The sequence below is a fragment of the Ailuropoda melanoleuca genome, chromosome 5 (genome assembly GCF_002007445.2).
Source record: "Ailuropoda melanoleuca isolate Jingjing chromosome 5, ASM200744v2, whole genome shotgun sequence".
In the NCBI taxonomy this organism is placed as follows: domain Eukaryota; kingdom Metazoa; phylum Chordata; class Mammalia; order Carnivora; family Ursidae; genus Ailuropoda; species Ailuropoda melanoleuca.
Window position 1 is genome coordinate 52,797,547 of NC_048222.1, and position 15,278 is coordinate 52,812,824.

Here is a 15,278-nt window from a genome sequence, read left to right on the forward strand (position 1 = left end):
CATGATGCCAGTAAGTAGTTAACGTTGAGACCAATACTTAGCTTTGATGGTAGAGTCACAAGGTCAACAGACTGAGAGAGGAGGGGAAGGAGAGAGATCAAAAGAAAATTTTCTCTTACCTGCTGTGCTCATGAAGAAATGGAAAATATGACTTCAAAATCATAGTGCTGTATCATACTTACATGTTTTATGCAGTGATCTTGGTCATTTCAAATTCACATCATATGTTCTATCGGGAAAAATAATGATATTAATAATGAGTCAAAAGTTTCATATGTATCTCTTTAAATATTCTCACTTCACATTATGTTTAATACTTTCTATCACATTTCCCTTCACCACTCATGTGATATTTAAAAATATATATATAATATAAAATATTTATAAAATACATATTTGTACATATATACACACAGATGCGTAGCATATCTATTAATACATAAAATGGTGATTCAGTGAAAAGCATACTGGACTCATAATAACTAAAAGAGTTGATGCCAGAATTTCAAACACATATTAATACATTAATTTAAATAGACAATTAGAGTAATTTTCCCTCCAGTGCAAGCCGTCATCGTTTTTCCTTATCTCACTCCAACAATCTGGCATCTAGATAATATACTTTAGCCATCAGAAAGCCTTAATTGATCAATTTTTCATTTGGATGATAATATGTACATTTTCAATTAATAAAAAGGCACTTATTAAGTGCTTTTTTGTGTAGGGGCTGCTGGACACTCTATGGATCAATTTAAATAAACCAAGCCCTAGCTCACTCTTAAAATTTCACACTGAACATTAAGGCAAATAGATAGAAAGGACATTCAAAAGGGCAAACTTAAAAGAAACAATACATAACAAAATGAGTCAGATTAAAACATAAGTGCTATATCTATTGATCAGAGTAGTATAGCTGGGTAAGGACAAATCAAAGGAAGTCTTTTATATGATTTTCCTGTGATAAATGCTGATTCATAGCAAAGTAGTATGTCAGGATTTGTTTGCATGAGGAAGGAATTATAAAATTTGGCAATCTGTTTTGGGCGGGAACATTATTCATTGCACTCCATTGGCAAAAGTTACAAAGATGGGTTTAGGGCATAAAGATGAATTTGATCTGATGTGACTGTGTATTCATATAATCGTTAGAAATACATATAAATTAATAAATGGTTCTTACTCTGGTTATACATGAAAATTATCTGAGGTACTTTAACAAAGTATTAATGCCTGCCCTCCCCTCCCCCAGGACCTATTAAATCAGAGTCTTTGAAAGATTGAACCCCAACATTGGTGTTTGTGGGAAAAAAATGCTCCCCATGTGATTCTAACATGCAGCTGGGGTGGAGGATCATTGGGTTGCATCCATTTTTTAATACTCTCGAGATACAAATGGATTTTCTGTATTTCTAGGTAAGAATGAATCCCATATACCTGAAGCTGACATTTCACTTTTGAAGCTCATTTCCTGTTGGAGAGACCAGTCTGTGCAGGTATGACATACAGCATGTTCTTGGAGTTATTAGAAGAGTTCCCTGCTGTTCCTTTCTATTCTGTGAGTGGTTCGTTCATTTTCCCTTTAACCCGAGAGTACCCATAAATGCTACTGTTGTCCTCACAAAATATTTCCTCCCTGGGCATTTCATTTAAAAGGACTAATGCAGAAGGTATGAGGGAAAAAGTAGAAAATGACATATGCAAGAATGCACCAGGTTAGGTGGGATGAATAGAGGGCCCGAGGAGGGGATGTTCCTGTTGTACAGGTAACCTGTTGCCTTTTGAAGTTTCAGTTTGTGGCAGAATTGATTTCAAAATATGCCATGACATCAAAGTCCCTGGGCTTGGGAATTTGGTACGTGGACTTAGGAATCATTTTTCTATCTTGAGAGTACCTCATCTGTAAGCTGTTTGAGAGAACGGGTTTCTTCAAGGCCCAATTTAAGTCCTTCTATCTCTTTTAAGGCTTTTCTGGATCCTAAAAGCTTACCAGGTAGCTTTGTACATTGTACAATAAATATCTGTGCGTTGATTAGATGAATATTTATCAGAACTTTATTCTTCTTCATGAGCTTAATAAATGTCAAATTTGCAAGACAAGCATAGCAATAATTCCAATTACAGATGTTTATTCTTAGTTACAGGAAAACAAAGTTAACTCAGAACACACTGTGAGGTTGAACCACAGAACCAAATAAACACAGTTGGAATGGCTGTTGAAACTTGTTACCGTGGCCTGCAAGTTTGTGCATCATTGGCCACGCTACTAGCCTAACCTGTTCATTCATCATTCTCCCCCCTGCTCTACTAGCCATACTGACCTTTTCATTTCCAAAATACACAACACTCATTCCCACCTCAGGACCTTACTGTTCTGTTGGGCTGGAATTCTAATTTTTCCCTTCATCTCTCTACTCAAGAGCCAACTCCTCCAAGAAGTCTTCCCTGATGACCTGCCTCATGTTGTCACCACCACCCTCCCCCACCCCATGCCTCTGGTCACCATGGCATTACCCAGTTTTATTTTCTTTGTTGCAGTTGCTTTTAATGGAAATGATACCATTAGCTTTTTTGCTTGCTTCTCTACTGTCGTCTTGCTGTCTCAGAAGCTTGCTGAGAGCAGGGACTTGGCCCATCTCACTCACCCCTCAATCATCAATGCCCTAAAAAGCAGTAGTCACAGCAACCTGTCAATAAATATTTAACGAATGAATGAATAGCTATGCAAAAAGCCTCTGTGATAATCAAATAAGCATTAGTACATGTTGACTTTACCAGAGTGTTAGCAATCACCCTAAGAGTCTCAGTTAAAGGTAAGATTTTTTTCACCCAAATAGCCTAAGAATTCCTCAATGAGGGGAAAAAGTCCTGAAGGAAAAGAATTCAATAGAAAATTTATCCTGGATTGCTCTAACTAAAGATCTTTTGTAATTGTTCACTTGGCCTTCAAATAAGTATGGACATGTTTGGACTAATGGACCTTTAAGGTTCTATGATTCTATGACCTGTGTAAAAGTCTGGCAGGGTGACAAATGTTACCAGAGCATTTATTACTCACTTTATAGAAGTCTAAGCTTCAAAGTTCTCCTCTCATCTCTGCCACTAACCTGATGAATAGCTCTGGAAGACGGGTGTAACTGGTTGATTATTTTCCTCACGTGTAAAATGGGAATGGTAATTCCTGGGTCCTTTGGGAACAACAGAGGCTCTTGCTGGTATTTATTTAAATGCTTCATTAACCAATCCTCAGATTCCTTACAAAGCTGTTCATTTAAACAGCTAGTCATGTTAAGTTGAATCTACTTTTTAATGTATTCTGGTGGTAATGGAATGCTTCTGTCAAACAGCAAAATCCTACCTCAGAAATTGAAGCGGGGGTGGGGGGGACTAAGAATGTGTTAATTTTGCAGATGAATGAGTTTGTCTGGGGATTGTCTCTTTTGCTTCTAATGCATGAAATATACCCAACAGAGAAATAAATGCTGGAAAAGCAACATAAGGTTTTGGGGTTGCTAATTTGCGTGTTTTGAAGCTTCACTAAAGTTCCCCGGATTTTATGATCTAACACCAATGGGTGAAATCATGACATCCAGGCCTCCAGGGACAAGTATGCTTTTCCAGCAGATGCTGCAAAGACATGAACAGTCAGTGTGAACCGAGTGCTGAGAAAGTGCTTTTCTCCTGGAAAGTCTGGACATTGGAACCACAAGCAGGCCACAGGGGCTCTCATGAGTCTTCATAATGCTCTGTGCTATTTAACAGAACTTTGCTATGTCAAGATTTTAGTAGAAAACCATTAAAACTTTTAGCTTGCCTATGGCATAGTAATACTTCGAGTAATAAGTGTATGGCCCAGATTTGTGGCTGTCTCTTTCCAGCCAATGGATTTGTAAATCTTCACTTAAATCTCTGCACATTCCCTCATAAGAGTGTAATGCTTTACGCATCAGTCTTCTCAAAGAAAATTATTTCTATGCATTCGGAAGACAGCTTTATAGCCATAGTGCTTTCAATTCTAGCTCATTATTAGATTCAAAAAGTTATATAATATAGTCTAAAAATTTTATATTTTGTTGGGAAAAATTCTATTCCTACTATCTGCAAAATGTATCTGCTCTATTTATACACTAGGGAGATTTAAGTATTGATAGAAATTATCAATAAATTCTGCTTTCTACACTTGATATTTTTTTAAGTACAGAATCTATTTCAATTCCATTAGCATTTATTTAGTACCCACTGTATACCAGGTACTGTAATAACATTATTACATGCTTATAAGATGTATCATCTGTCTGTGGTTTGGAACTGTGCTGAGTATTGATTTCACACTGATCACAGAGTGTGGGTTTGAGTTTGTTTCCAATTGGGTATATGCCATTCAGTATTCGCTTTTAAGTTTTCTGACTTATGGTTAATATGTTTTATTCAGTTATTTCTGCTTCCTTTTGTTTTTCAATGATACTCACGTTATTTACTGTTACAACATGCATTGATAGTGACAAATACATCAACAAGCCCCAAAATTCAATAGTTAAAAAATGTAGTCATGATGTATAAATCTAATAATTAGACATGTTCAATGAAATTGCATACATCCCCATATATTTTTAGGAAAGAATACTGACCCAAGTTGATATCCAGTGTTACAGGACATTCTAAATCGCAGTCGTAGATGCTACTCAGAGATGGTAATAATCCCAGTGTGAGAAGGCAGACACAATCCCATGGAGCATATGGCCAAACTGCCCATTCTGAAGGATAGACCACAGTCTGGATGTATCACAGGTCTGCAGATACCCTCCAGTATCCTCCTGATTTATAGGTAGGGACACAAGCAAGTTCCATCCAGGTTTCTATGATTGAAAGCTCTCATCCCAGCCTTACTCAGCATCATGGACTTTGTTTTATGGGAGGACATGAAGTCCCAGAGTAGTACATGACTTGGCAAAAGTTGCCTTTGTGATAACTGTATAGTTAGATCAGAAACTTGGGCTTTCTCATTTCCGATTCAGAGCTCTTTCTACCATATCATCCTCATCTTGGAAGCAGTGCTGTCAAATACAATGTGTGACAAAATTAAAACAAATAAATTCAGTGATAGAAAATTGTTCATGAATAATTAATATAGTTTGTCCCATCGCATGATATACATAATAGGCCTGGTTCACTTATTATAATATAGAATGGTATATGTTAGTAAATATCATATCTAATAGTTAATACATATCTCTTCACATGGAAGATACTAATAGGCATGATTCACCAGTATCATAATATGTAGAACTATATGTTAGAACCATGGTTTGCAACAGCTATCACAGTGTCGAGTAACTCATCATGTGATATGCATGAGTAAGCATTACATACCTACCTGTATTGTGGCAGGAAGTACTGCAGTGTTGGTAGACTTGGTAGGCAATAGTAAAATCACATCCTTCATTAGCCTTTTTTCACAACCTAACCAAGCAGTTGAGTGGACAAGAACGGGGATGGTCAGGGATCAGGAAGCTGCTCTGATAATTTGAGTAGCTTCCTATATTTAAAAGTCAAGGCCTGGCTCCTCCTGCCCTGGCAGGCAGTTCAGTGAGCATCTGCCATCAACATAAGCTAAGCTCTCGGAGTGTCCCCAGAGCCCCAAGATTGCACATGCTACCATGGCACATAAAAGAGACTGAATAATTATTTAGATGAATACCTTTTCTGCTTTTGGCATCAGCTTCTCTAGATCAATTGGTGGTGTCCCACCCAAAGCCCTAGCTGAAGGGCATCCTATGGGTAGACTGGCGGTAGTGCAGAGGGGATGGCAGCAATGTGGAGCAGGAGTCATCTTGACCCAGGGCAGTCTTTTGAGGAGAAGAGGAGTAGGCATTGGGGTGTGGCTATAGGAGAAGGATAATGGGAAGTGTCCCAAGTTCACCTAGATCAGTGGTGGTCTTCCTCTTCTCTCACTGACTCAGCTCTTGGCTTTCTTTGAATTCTACGTTAACTGTTGATCCTTGCCTCTTACCTTGCCAGGAAGAGACTAAGGTACGTTGTCACTGGCCTTTTACTAAGGGATGAGACTATAGAAACTTGGAAGGACATATCCTACAAAGGACGTAGAATCCGGGGTCAGAAGGCTTGTCCACCATATCTATGGGATGTCCTGTCCTAGGTTCTTCAGTTAAAAAAATAAGGATACTGGATTAGATGTCTGTGACAAGCATTCCCCTCCCCCTTGACCCAGTCACAGATCCTTGACTGGGTATGTGCAGTAATTGGAAGGCAAGCTTTGCAATATTTTTAAACTGTGTAAAACCATGTACATATACACACAGTTTAGTGAGATTTATTATTAAAATCTTGTCTTTAGCTTTCTGTACTAAATGTGAGTTTAAATCAAGTGTTTTTAGCTACAAATCAAGTGTTTTTAGTGCCTTAGAGCTAGACATAATTTGAGGAGCTAAACTTGTCTTTAAGACCAATATGATATCTTCAGAATTCATTTTCTTTATCTTCTGGTGAAAGTGAAAGTATCTTAGGTGAAAGAATTGAGAACTCCTTCCAACCTTCCCTTTAGAATCTCCTGTGTTAGCAAAAGAACAGTGTGAAGGTTTGGGTTCCAGTGTTCAGTATTTCAATTGTTTCAGATGCTAATTCTAGTGGAAGGGAGTGGTACATGGGAAACCTATTTAAGTCAAAATTCCCAGGCTCTCAGCTTGATGTTAGACCCCAAGCATTTGTAAAAATACTACAAAAAAAAAAATGATTAAAAAAAACCTTTATAGGTAACTGAAGCAATACAAGCTGTTCTCTTGGCGGAAGTTCAACAGCACATGAAGACGTTGAGTAAGACACCAGTCAACAGTCAACCAGTGCCCATGACAGAGGATGTTCACTGTGAGATGAGGCAGATTCTGCAGAATACAGAATGGACCTGTGGGGAGGAGGTAGAGTTACAGTGTACTACAGACACCGGGCCTCTGCAAAGTAAGTGCAAAATTTATTGGCATGCACTTTCATCAGAACTTTTCCTAGTACTTAAGAGTGTGTTCAGAATATGAGTTCACAATATATCATTTCTGCAAAAACTGAGCCAAGTGCCCTGTTTCTGACCTATTCTGCTATCAGTTTCTTCTTATGATTCTCAAGTTTCTGAAAAACCTTCTAAATTCTATCATAATCAGTAAATATTTTCCAGAACAAAAATCTATATTGTTTATTAAAACATTTTTGCATTAAGTGATTAAAAATGAAAACAGGATTAACAGTAATAGCTTAATGAGATATTTTAAGAACACCTTGATAATGATGGGTCCTAAATTTGTTTCCATTTGATACTGATAATATCCATGTGCTGTTTTTTTTTTAATTTCCTAAAAATAAGAAACGTAGTATAAACTAAAATTAAACTGATTTAGAAGTGGACCACTTGATTTTATAAAAAATAAAATTTTATCATTGTAACTTCATAATGATAATGTTTATGGTTCATGGCTAGCAAGTGAATCTCAATTTCTGCTGTAAGATGTTATCTGATTTTTCAGCCCATTAGCTGTGACTTAAAAAATAAATAAAAAACAGTAAAAAAGGTAAGTACAAATTTGGTTTTCAGCCTCACTAGTAAACTTTTGATGAACAAGTTAATTTGTAATTAAATATATGTTTTCCTCAGGAAAACGTTACAAATTTACATGTTCCAGGTTGTTAAAAATTATTAGGTATTTCTTTTAGGTCTCAGAAAGAGATTTTCTTTTTATTTATTTGGGACTCAGAAAAATGTTGCTATATTTAAAATGTTAAGTCCTAGCACAGGTGTCATTCTTAAAGATCTATTATAATTATTTCTTATTATTTTTATAAGATTACTGATTGGACAGCATTATGTAGTGAGAGAGGATACATAGCAGAGAAAGGCTCTTCAGTGAAGGCCAAAGATCAAAATAGATAGAATATTTCCTAATGCCAAGACAGTCACTGAAGATGGTAAATTCAATAAGCAATTTGATAAAGCTCAATGGCAATTTCAAGTCATTTGTTTGTCTCTTGTCCAGAAATTAGCTTTAATTATCTGGTAAATTCACCCACTTGAAGGAGCTCCTTTCTGATCATATCACATAATTGTAGTTGTATTACACCTTTCGAGCAAGAAGAGAAAAATTCCTTTTTAAATTAATTTTCAGTGAGTGCATGCAGGTTCTTGATTCATTCGGCGAGGCACCTATAGTGTCATTAATATGTTTCTTCCAGCTCCCCAAAGACAGCTAGTGTCATTCATCATGTGTTAACTGTCATCAGGTGGCATTTATATGCTTTATCCCTAAGCTTGAATGTCTACCTTATTCTCTGGCCCAAAGCCTTCTTTTCTGGGTGACGAATTCATGGCGGGTTATCAAGGTGAAACTTTTGGTAAATTTTGCTATCACATGGCTTACTCATTATTTGAAGTTTCACGAGATTGGGCCTTGTTCTGTTCCCAACTGATTCTTGGGTTTAAGAAATACACTATGGGGGGGGGTGGCGTCTGGGTTGTTCAGCTGTTAAGCGTCTGCCTTTGGCTCAGGTCATGATCCCAGAGTCCTGGGATCGAGCTCCCCATTGGGCTCCAGGCTTGGCAGGAAGCCTGTTTCTCCCTCTCACACTCCCCTTGCTTGTGTTCCCTTTCTCGGTGTCTCTCTGTCAAATAAATAAATAAAAATCTTTAAAAAAAAAAAAAACAACTATGGAATTTGGTCTTACTATGACTAAAGACATCTGGATTTTAAGTTAGATATTAACTATCTTCAGATCATTACTGAATGATCCTTTGCCAATGTTAAACAAAAATAGGGTTAATTTGTGATAACAATTAGAATACAAAAATATTAAAGTTACTTTATATATTGGTGGATGAAATTTAGAATATTTTATTTAAAAGAAATGAAATATTCACAAAATGCTGAGCACATATTTTTGTGGGAAATACTGCCTGTAGGAAAATACTAACTGCAATTGCAATTTAAGTGGAAACACACAACATGCATTGAAAAGGAAAATTCCCAAGCAATACTATGTTGGATATTAACATTGCCTTTCTTTCCCTCTTTTTGGAAAAAAAAAAAGCAAAAACAACAAACAAAAATAATTTTTCAGACTATTCAGAGGAACTTAGTAAAATTACAGGAAAAGTTTTGGACCTTTATTAAATGGAATGTACTGCATTGCTTACTGGATTTAAAAAAAATAAATAAGTAAAAAGACATTTTATTTATATCAGATGTCCTGGTTCAAAGATTAAAGGGATGGTATAAGTACTATTCACCAGGTGTGATTATTCCCCAAACTTCATAGGCAGATTTACTTAGATCCAGTGTCAGTGCAACCCACTACCAAATATTCTTATGATAAATGGTTCATGTTGTTTTGTTTTCAGGTCCTTGCTCATTTGTCCTCTGTAAGCTCCCCTCCACCTCCCCCCCCAGGCCGCCAATTTCATTTATTCTTTCTTGATTTCTTAGTGCCTTTTTTTTTTTTTTAAGATTTTCTTTATTTATTCATTTGAAAGAGACCGCGTGCGTGGGTGCTTACTGCATGGTCCAGGCGGGGAGGCAGGAGGGGTGGAGGAGAGAGAGAATCTCAAGCAGAATCCCTGCTGAGGGAGGAGCCCAATGAGGGGCTGTATCTCATGACCCTGCGATCATGACCTGACCCAAAATCGAAAGTCGGGAGCTTAACTAACTGAGGCATCCACATGCCCCTTGGTTTCTTAGTTTCTTAGTGCATCTTATTTATAAATCGTTCAGAAAGTAACAGATGATGGCTTTATTATGCACGGACATTCATAAGCTTCTTTAATGCCAGAGTGGAGTATATTTGGTTTATTATAGCAATATGGCAATAATAGATTATAAGGAAAAATAGTAACAATTATTGTGCTCTTAATACACTCCAACACTATGTGAGTACTTTATGAATATTATCTCACTTTTTCCTTTAACTCTCACATAAAATTCACATGAACCCTGACTTTCTTCCTAGCACTTGAGTTATTTGTGTAAACAATTTTAGTTTTTTAAATGTCCATGTTCATGGAAATGAAGTTTCAGAGGAGCACTGAAAGGAACTACTCTCTGAAAAAGAGATTCCCACGGTGCTACCTAGGCTTCTCCTCAGAAATTGCCTCTGTACATTTTTTGACACACTAATTATGTATCTTTCTCAGACACATTAAAGTAAACAGTGTTTTTTTAAAGGCCTGTCCCTATGCCAGCTATCTTCAGTGCCACTAGTGGTGTATTGTCTTGTACTTTGAGACACTGTTTCCCTTATTATCCCATTTTAAAATGGATAAAATGGGGCTTAAAAGAGTTGATGTGTTGGGGCGCCTGGGTGGCACAGCGGTTGAGCATCTGCCTTCAGCTCAGGGAGTGATCCCGGCGTTAGGGGATCGAGCCCCACATCAGGCTCCTCTGCTATGAGCCTGCTTCCTCCTCTCCCACTCCCCCTGCTTGTGTTCCCTCTCTCGCTGGCTGTCTCTCTCTCTGTCGAATAAATAAATAAAATCTTTAAAAAAAAAAAAAAGAGTTGATGTGCCTTGTCTAGAGTCACAGAATTAATAAAAACAGGGAGGCAAACCCAGATATTTTCTTAAACACTGTGTTCTAATCCAGTAAACTGCGTTTTCCATGCTGGCAGCATGAAGGAAATTTGCTCTAAATCAGCATGATCTGAAAATTAAATAATTTATTGAGTGGTTTTCTTAGATTTTTATTCTCCTCTCATAAATCATACTTTATATTACCAAAGAAAATGCAGAGTGTTCAGTCATTGCCATCTTCACCCTTATAATAAAGAAAATCACCAGGTTTCTTGAACTATTTGAACATGAGATGCATCTGGAAAGCACTGGAAATCAAGTGAAGTGAGAATTGAAGTGTAATGTGTGTGTTTGAACTTTTTAATTTTGTATCCTGTTTATTTTTGGTGTTTTCACTTGTTACATTTCACAGCATGTATTTTATTTGAGGTCTTTAATATTTGTGTGTTGGTATTTTATGGGAGAGTGCTGTATTTTAACAGTTACATTGCCTCTCTTCATCTCTTTAATATGAAATTAACATTCACATTTGAAGCTAAGATTCATTGCTTTAAAAAACAGCAGTGGTTTCTGTTATTAAAATGCATTTGAAAGTTATTTCCCTTTATTTTTTTGAATGTTATTTGGATCAGTTTAAACAAGTGCTGTAAATTGTTCCATTAAATAAATTGGTTGAACTAGAAATGGAGGCTTTGTAGATAAAACTGTCACTTTGAAATTATTGGCTGAATTTAAATTCACGTTAAACTGTGTAGTTGTGAAGATGATGCATCAGATGTGGGTATTGCAAATAATCTTTATTGCATGCATCATTTTCAAAGACTTACCTACAAAATTAAATAATGAAAATGTGTAATTTTCCTCTGCCTGTTGCATTTCTCGGAAGAAAATCTGTCTAGTTGTGGAAAGGCTTTCAAACCATTGACTACTTCACAGGGAAACTTTCTTGACTGTCTTTATTTATAGTAAATGCATCTTCCACCCTCTGTGAGCTCTCCGGGCTAAATGAGAAGGCCAGTGCATTCCTCTTTATGGAAGCAGAAAAGCAATGGGAGACATATCATTTGAAGGCCTTGACTGTCATAGTAAGGTCTTAGGCTTTCTCTCTGAGCAAGATAGAAAACCATTTGAGCAAACAAAGGGCACATATTTTAATGGGATCATGTTGCCTGCAGTTCGGAGGCCAGGAATAGGCGCAAGGAGACCGGTTGGAAGGCCATTATGCTAACCCAGATGATGGCAGCTTGGAACAAATATGGTGATTTGGATGGAGAAGTGATCAGATTCTGAATGTATTTTGAAGGTTCAACTAACAGTATTTGCTAATGGATTAGATATGGATGAATAAGATAATGAAAATCTATACTTCTGCTTTTTCAAACAAAAAATATTTGATACATGGGTTGACCCTGGTTCCCTGACTTGACTCCTATGTTAGGTAGTGCAATGTCACTCACATATGGTATTCCAGGTATGTCGAAGGAAGAGTGGAAAACACACTTTACAGAAGGTTGTCCCTGCTGTGTTCAGTTTTCAAGTGTCCCTGCCTAGATGACCTACAGATTTTCTTTTCTAGTATTAACTAAACTAAGCCTCAGAAAATGGACAAGGATTGAAGATAATACTGGTAATGCAAGCTTAAGCAAATAAGATGTGGCATTGCCAAACTTATCTTAAGCTACATCAGGAAGTGTGTGTGTGTTAAGACTTCTTTTTGAAATTTCTGTTTTTGTGTATATTTTATAATGGGCCTAATGTTGACATACTAATAGCATGTATATTGTTCATAAACAAGCATATATATATGCATTATATATATATATAATATATATATNCTCCAAGACTGAACAAATCTTTATGCATCTCTCCTCTGTATTACTCCTCTATGCCTTTATGTAGTGGTCCAAGAGTTGGGGGTACCACAGGGAATTAATTGGAAATCTTCAGTTGAAGACACAAACTAGCATCAGTGTTACCATGAAATGTGTCAGAGGCCACAGAAGAGGCTGCAGGGACACATCAGAGAGGCACCTAATCCAGTCTTTGAGGTCATAAAGTCTTCTTAGAAAAAAGATGCCTAATTCAAGATGTCAAAGATGAACATGATTTAGCCAAGCAAAAAGTTGGAGTGGGAGAAGTTAACTGTTTGCTAAGAGTACTAAAGACACGTATGCCTTTTTCTTCCTCCCAAGAATCATCTGACTAATACATGTATGAATGAGGAAACTGGAAATTAGAGAGAAACCCATAGGCCTTTAATTTCTTCTCTGGAAAACATCTGTGTCCTCTTTGACTCTCATTGCTCCAATGCCTTCCTTTCTTAAGCCTTAGCCTTCTAGAATAAGGACAATAATAATAAGAAAACAGCTAACATTGATATGGCTTAGTATGTTCTTTTTTTTTTCTTAAAGATTTTATTTGCAAGAGAGCAAGTGAGAGGGCATGAGAAGGGGGAGGGGCAGAGGGAGACACAGACTCCCGCCAAGCTGGGCTCCATTCCAGGACCCTGAGATCATGACCTGAGCTAAAGTCAGACTCTTAACCGACTGAGCCACCCAGGCACCCCAGGCTTAGTATGTTCTAAGTGCTTCACGTACCTCAAATTATTTGATCCGGGCAACAATTCCATGGGGATAGGTAGTATTCTTATATCCATTTCCCTGATGAGAAAATAGATATGAAGAAGTTAAGTACCTTGCCCAAGGTCTCCTTACCAACAAACAAACCAGGAGTAAAAAACAGGCAGTCTAGCTTGAAAATTTGGGTTCTTTGTCCCTAGTTGGCTTTGTCTCCCACTTAACCACAATTCTCCTTCATTGTCTCTAAATTTAGCAAATATTTTACCAAGTGCTTCCTGTATAACAGTTCTGGAGATAGGCGTTACCCAGGTTGGCGGGCGCAAGGCAGCAAAAACCCAGACATTTGGCAAAACAATAGGGGAAAGATTCTCTTGAAGAAATTAATCAGAAAATGTCAAATACTTAATTTCTACTAACCTTTGAGTGTGTCAGTGTAAGCTATCCCACCAAAGATGTACTTAATACTAAAGCCTTTTATTTGGAATATAAATTTGTATAAATATAAGTTTTAGTCGTTAAAAAAACCCAGGAACTAGAAATGCCAACTGGTAAATGCTAGAAATAAAAAAGATTTAGCATATACAGGGGCCCCTGTCTGTCTCAGTCAGTAGTGCATGCAACTCTTGATCTCACAGTTGGTAGTTCGAGGCTGACGTTGGGTGTAGATTTTACCTAAAACTGAAATCTAAAAAAAAAAAAAAAGAATTGGCATATACATATTAATCAGAAGGGGTGGAGGTTGGCAGTTGGGGGAAGAAGAGAAAAGGAAATATAGAATTTCATTTTTACAGATTAACTTGAATTACACAATAGACAATCTTACATGAATATCAAGGTATTCATATGTTAGATGAAGATGAATTAATTTATGATAAGCAAATCAATTATTTAGCACCTAGAATACATTACACATCTTTCAAAAAAACACAGTTGTCAATTGGCTTAAATATATATCCTGTATTATTTTTAGGTTCCTGTAAAATTGATGGAGAAATTTCATCATTTCCCTTTCCTTCATATAAATTCTTGTGAACTTCTCCACTGCCTGCCCTCTCTGTATCATCTTCCAGATTGCACTGCCTTAGAAAGACTGATAGAGCTCACTGTTCTTTTTCCAAAAGTAGTTTCATCATTCACGGAGATTGAGATTGATGATTTTCATCTTGGCATATGAACTAGAGTATTTCATCGTCTTTTTTCCTCATGAGCAATCAGAATGCCAACCTGGCCCGACTGCACACAGACGGTAGCATCAAGGAATTGAGTTAAATATTTCCTTGGTAACAGTTGTGCAGGCACCACTTTATTGATTATTGTCTGCATACCCATTTAAATTTATTGACAAAGAAAAAGTGATCTAGATTCTGTCGCTGAAATCGATGTGTTTTGTACTATTGTTCTCCCGAGCTCAGACTGGCCTGCCAACACTGACCCCTCAAGGACAGGGGTCGGGTCTGTTTATCTTTTTTCTTCCCATCCCCTAGGATGGTGCTTTACCTAGTAGCTGGTAATAAGTGTTTATTGAGTGTATGGATGAATGGATGGACCGTCGGATAGCTTGTACTAAAGATTCAGCCAACTCCTAATTAGTAAGAGAAAGAGAAGACAAGGAAAATCAGCGGATTGCGTTTCTTTAGCAGCTGTACATACATAGTCTTGAATACCCACTGAAATTGTGTTTTCTAGGCATCACCATCTTTGGATCAGGTGGCTCACAAGAAATTAAAAATAGACACGTGAATGAATCTAGTTTGTAGCCACCCAGAACACTTCTCTTTCCTGGTGGTTGATTGTTTGGCTCTCCACTCCTCATTTAGTCCTAATCTGATTTCAGTCTGATGTTTTTAGAGGGCCTCGAGCCTTGCCTGAAAAGTGTCTGCTTGTTCCTCATTCAGCTACAGCTTCTCCAGGGGAGTATTTAAGGAACTGCCTCAAACACTATTTCCTTGGTATTTGGATTCACACCCTGGGTTCTGACTTGTCTGCCTGTCTTGGGACTTCTGGCTCACCCCTGTTTTCTTGTAGCCAGTAGCCCTTATGCTGCTAACTAGGAGCCCTTTTGACAACCTGGTCAGCTGGGTCAGCCTCCTCCCTACTGATTCCATCCTTGAGCCTGGGACTTGGTATGATATTAGTTCCTCCAT

General features: G+C 37.3%; 1 protein-coding gene and 1 long non-coding RNA gene across 2 annotated transcripts in view; one reads left to right on the top strand and one right to left on the bottom strand.

Annotated features, from left to right (window-relative positions):
• WDR72 (WD repeat domain 72) overlaps positions 1-15,278 on the top strand; it is a 212,792-nt gene that overhangs the window by 129,610 nt on the left and 67,904 nt on the right. The window contains exons 17-18 of the mRNA XM_019806345.2: positions 1,414-1,493; positions 6,768-6,969. Coding sequence (XP_019661904.2) covers positions 1,414-1,493; positions 6,768-6,969 — 282 coding nt within the window. The remainder of the gene's footprint in view (positions 1-1,413; positions 1,494-6,767; positions 6,970-15,278) is intronic.
• The window catches only part of LOC117802367, a 481,710-nt gene that overhangs the window by 90,680 nt on the left and 375,752 nt on the right, over positions 1-15,278 (bottom strand). The window contains exons 2-3 of the long non-coding RNA XR_004625626.1: positions 13,153-13,215; positions 183-229 (exon numbers count right to left, since the gene is read on the bottom strand). This is a non-coding gene — a long non-coding RNA (uncharacterized LOC117802367). The remainder of the gene's footprint in view (positions 1-182; positions 230-13,152; positions 13,216-15,278) is intronic.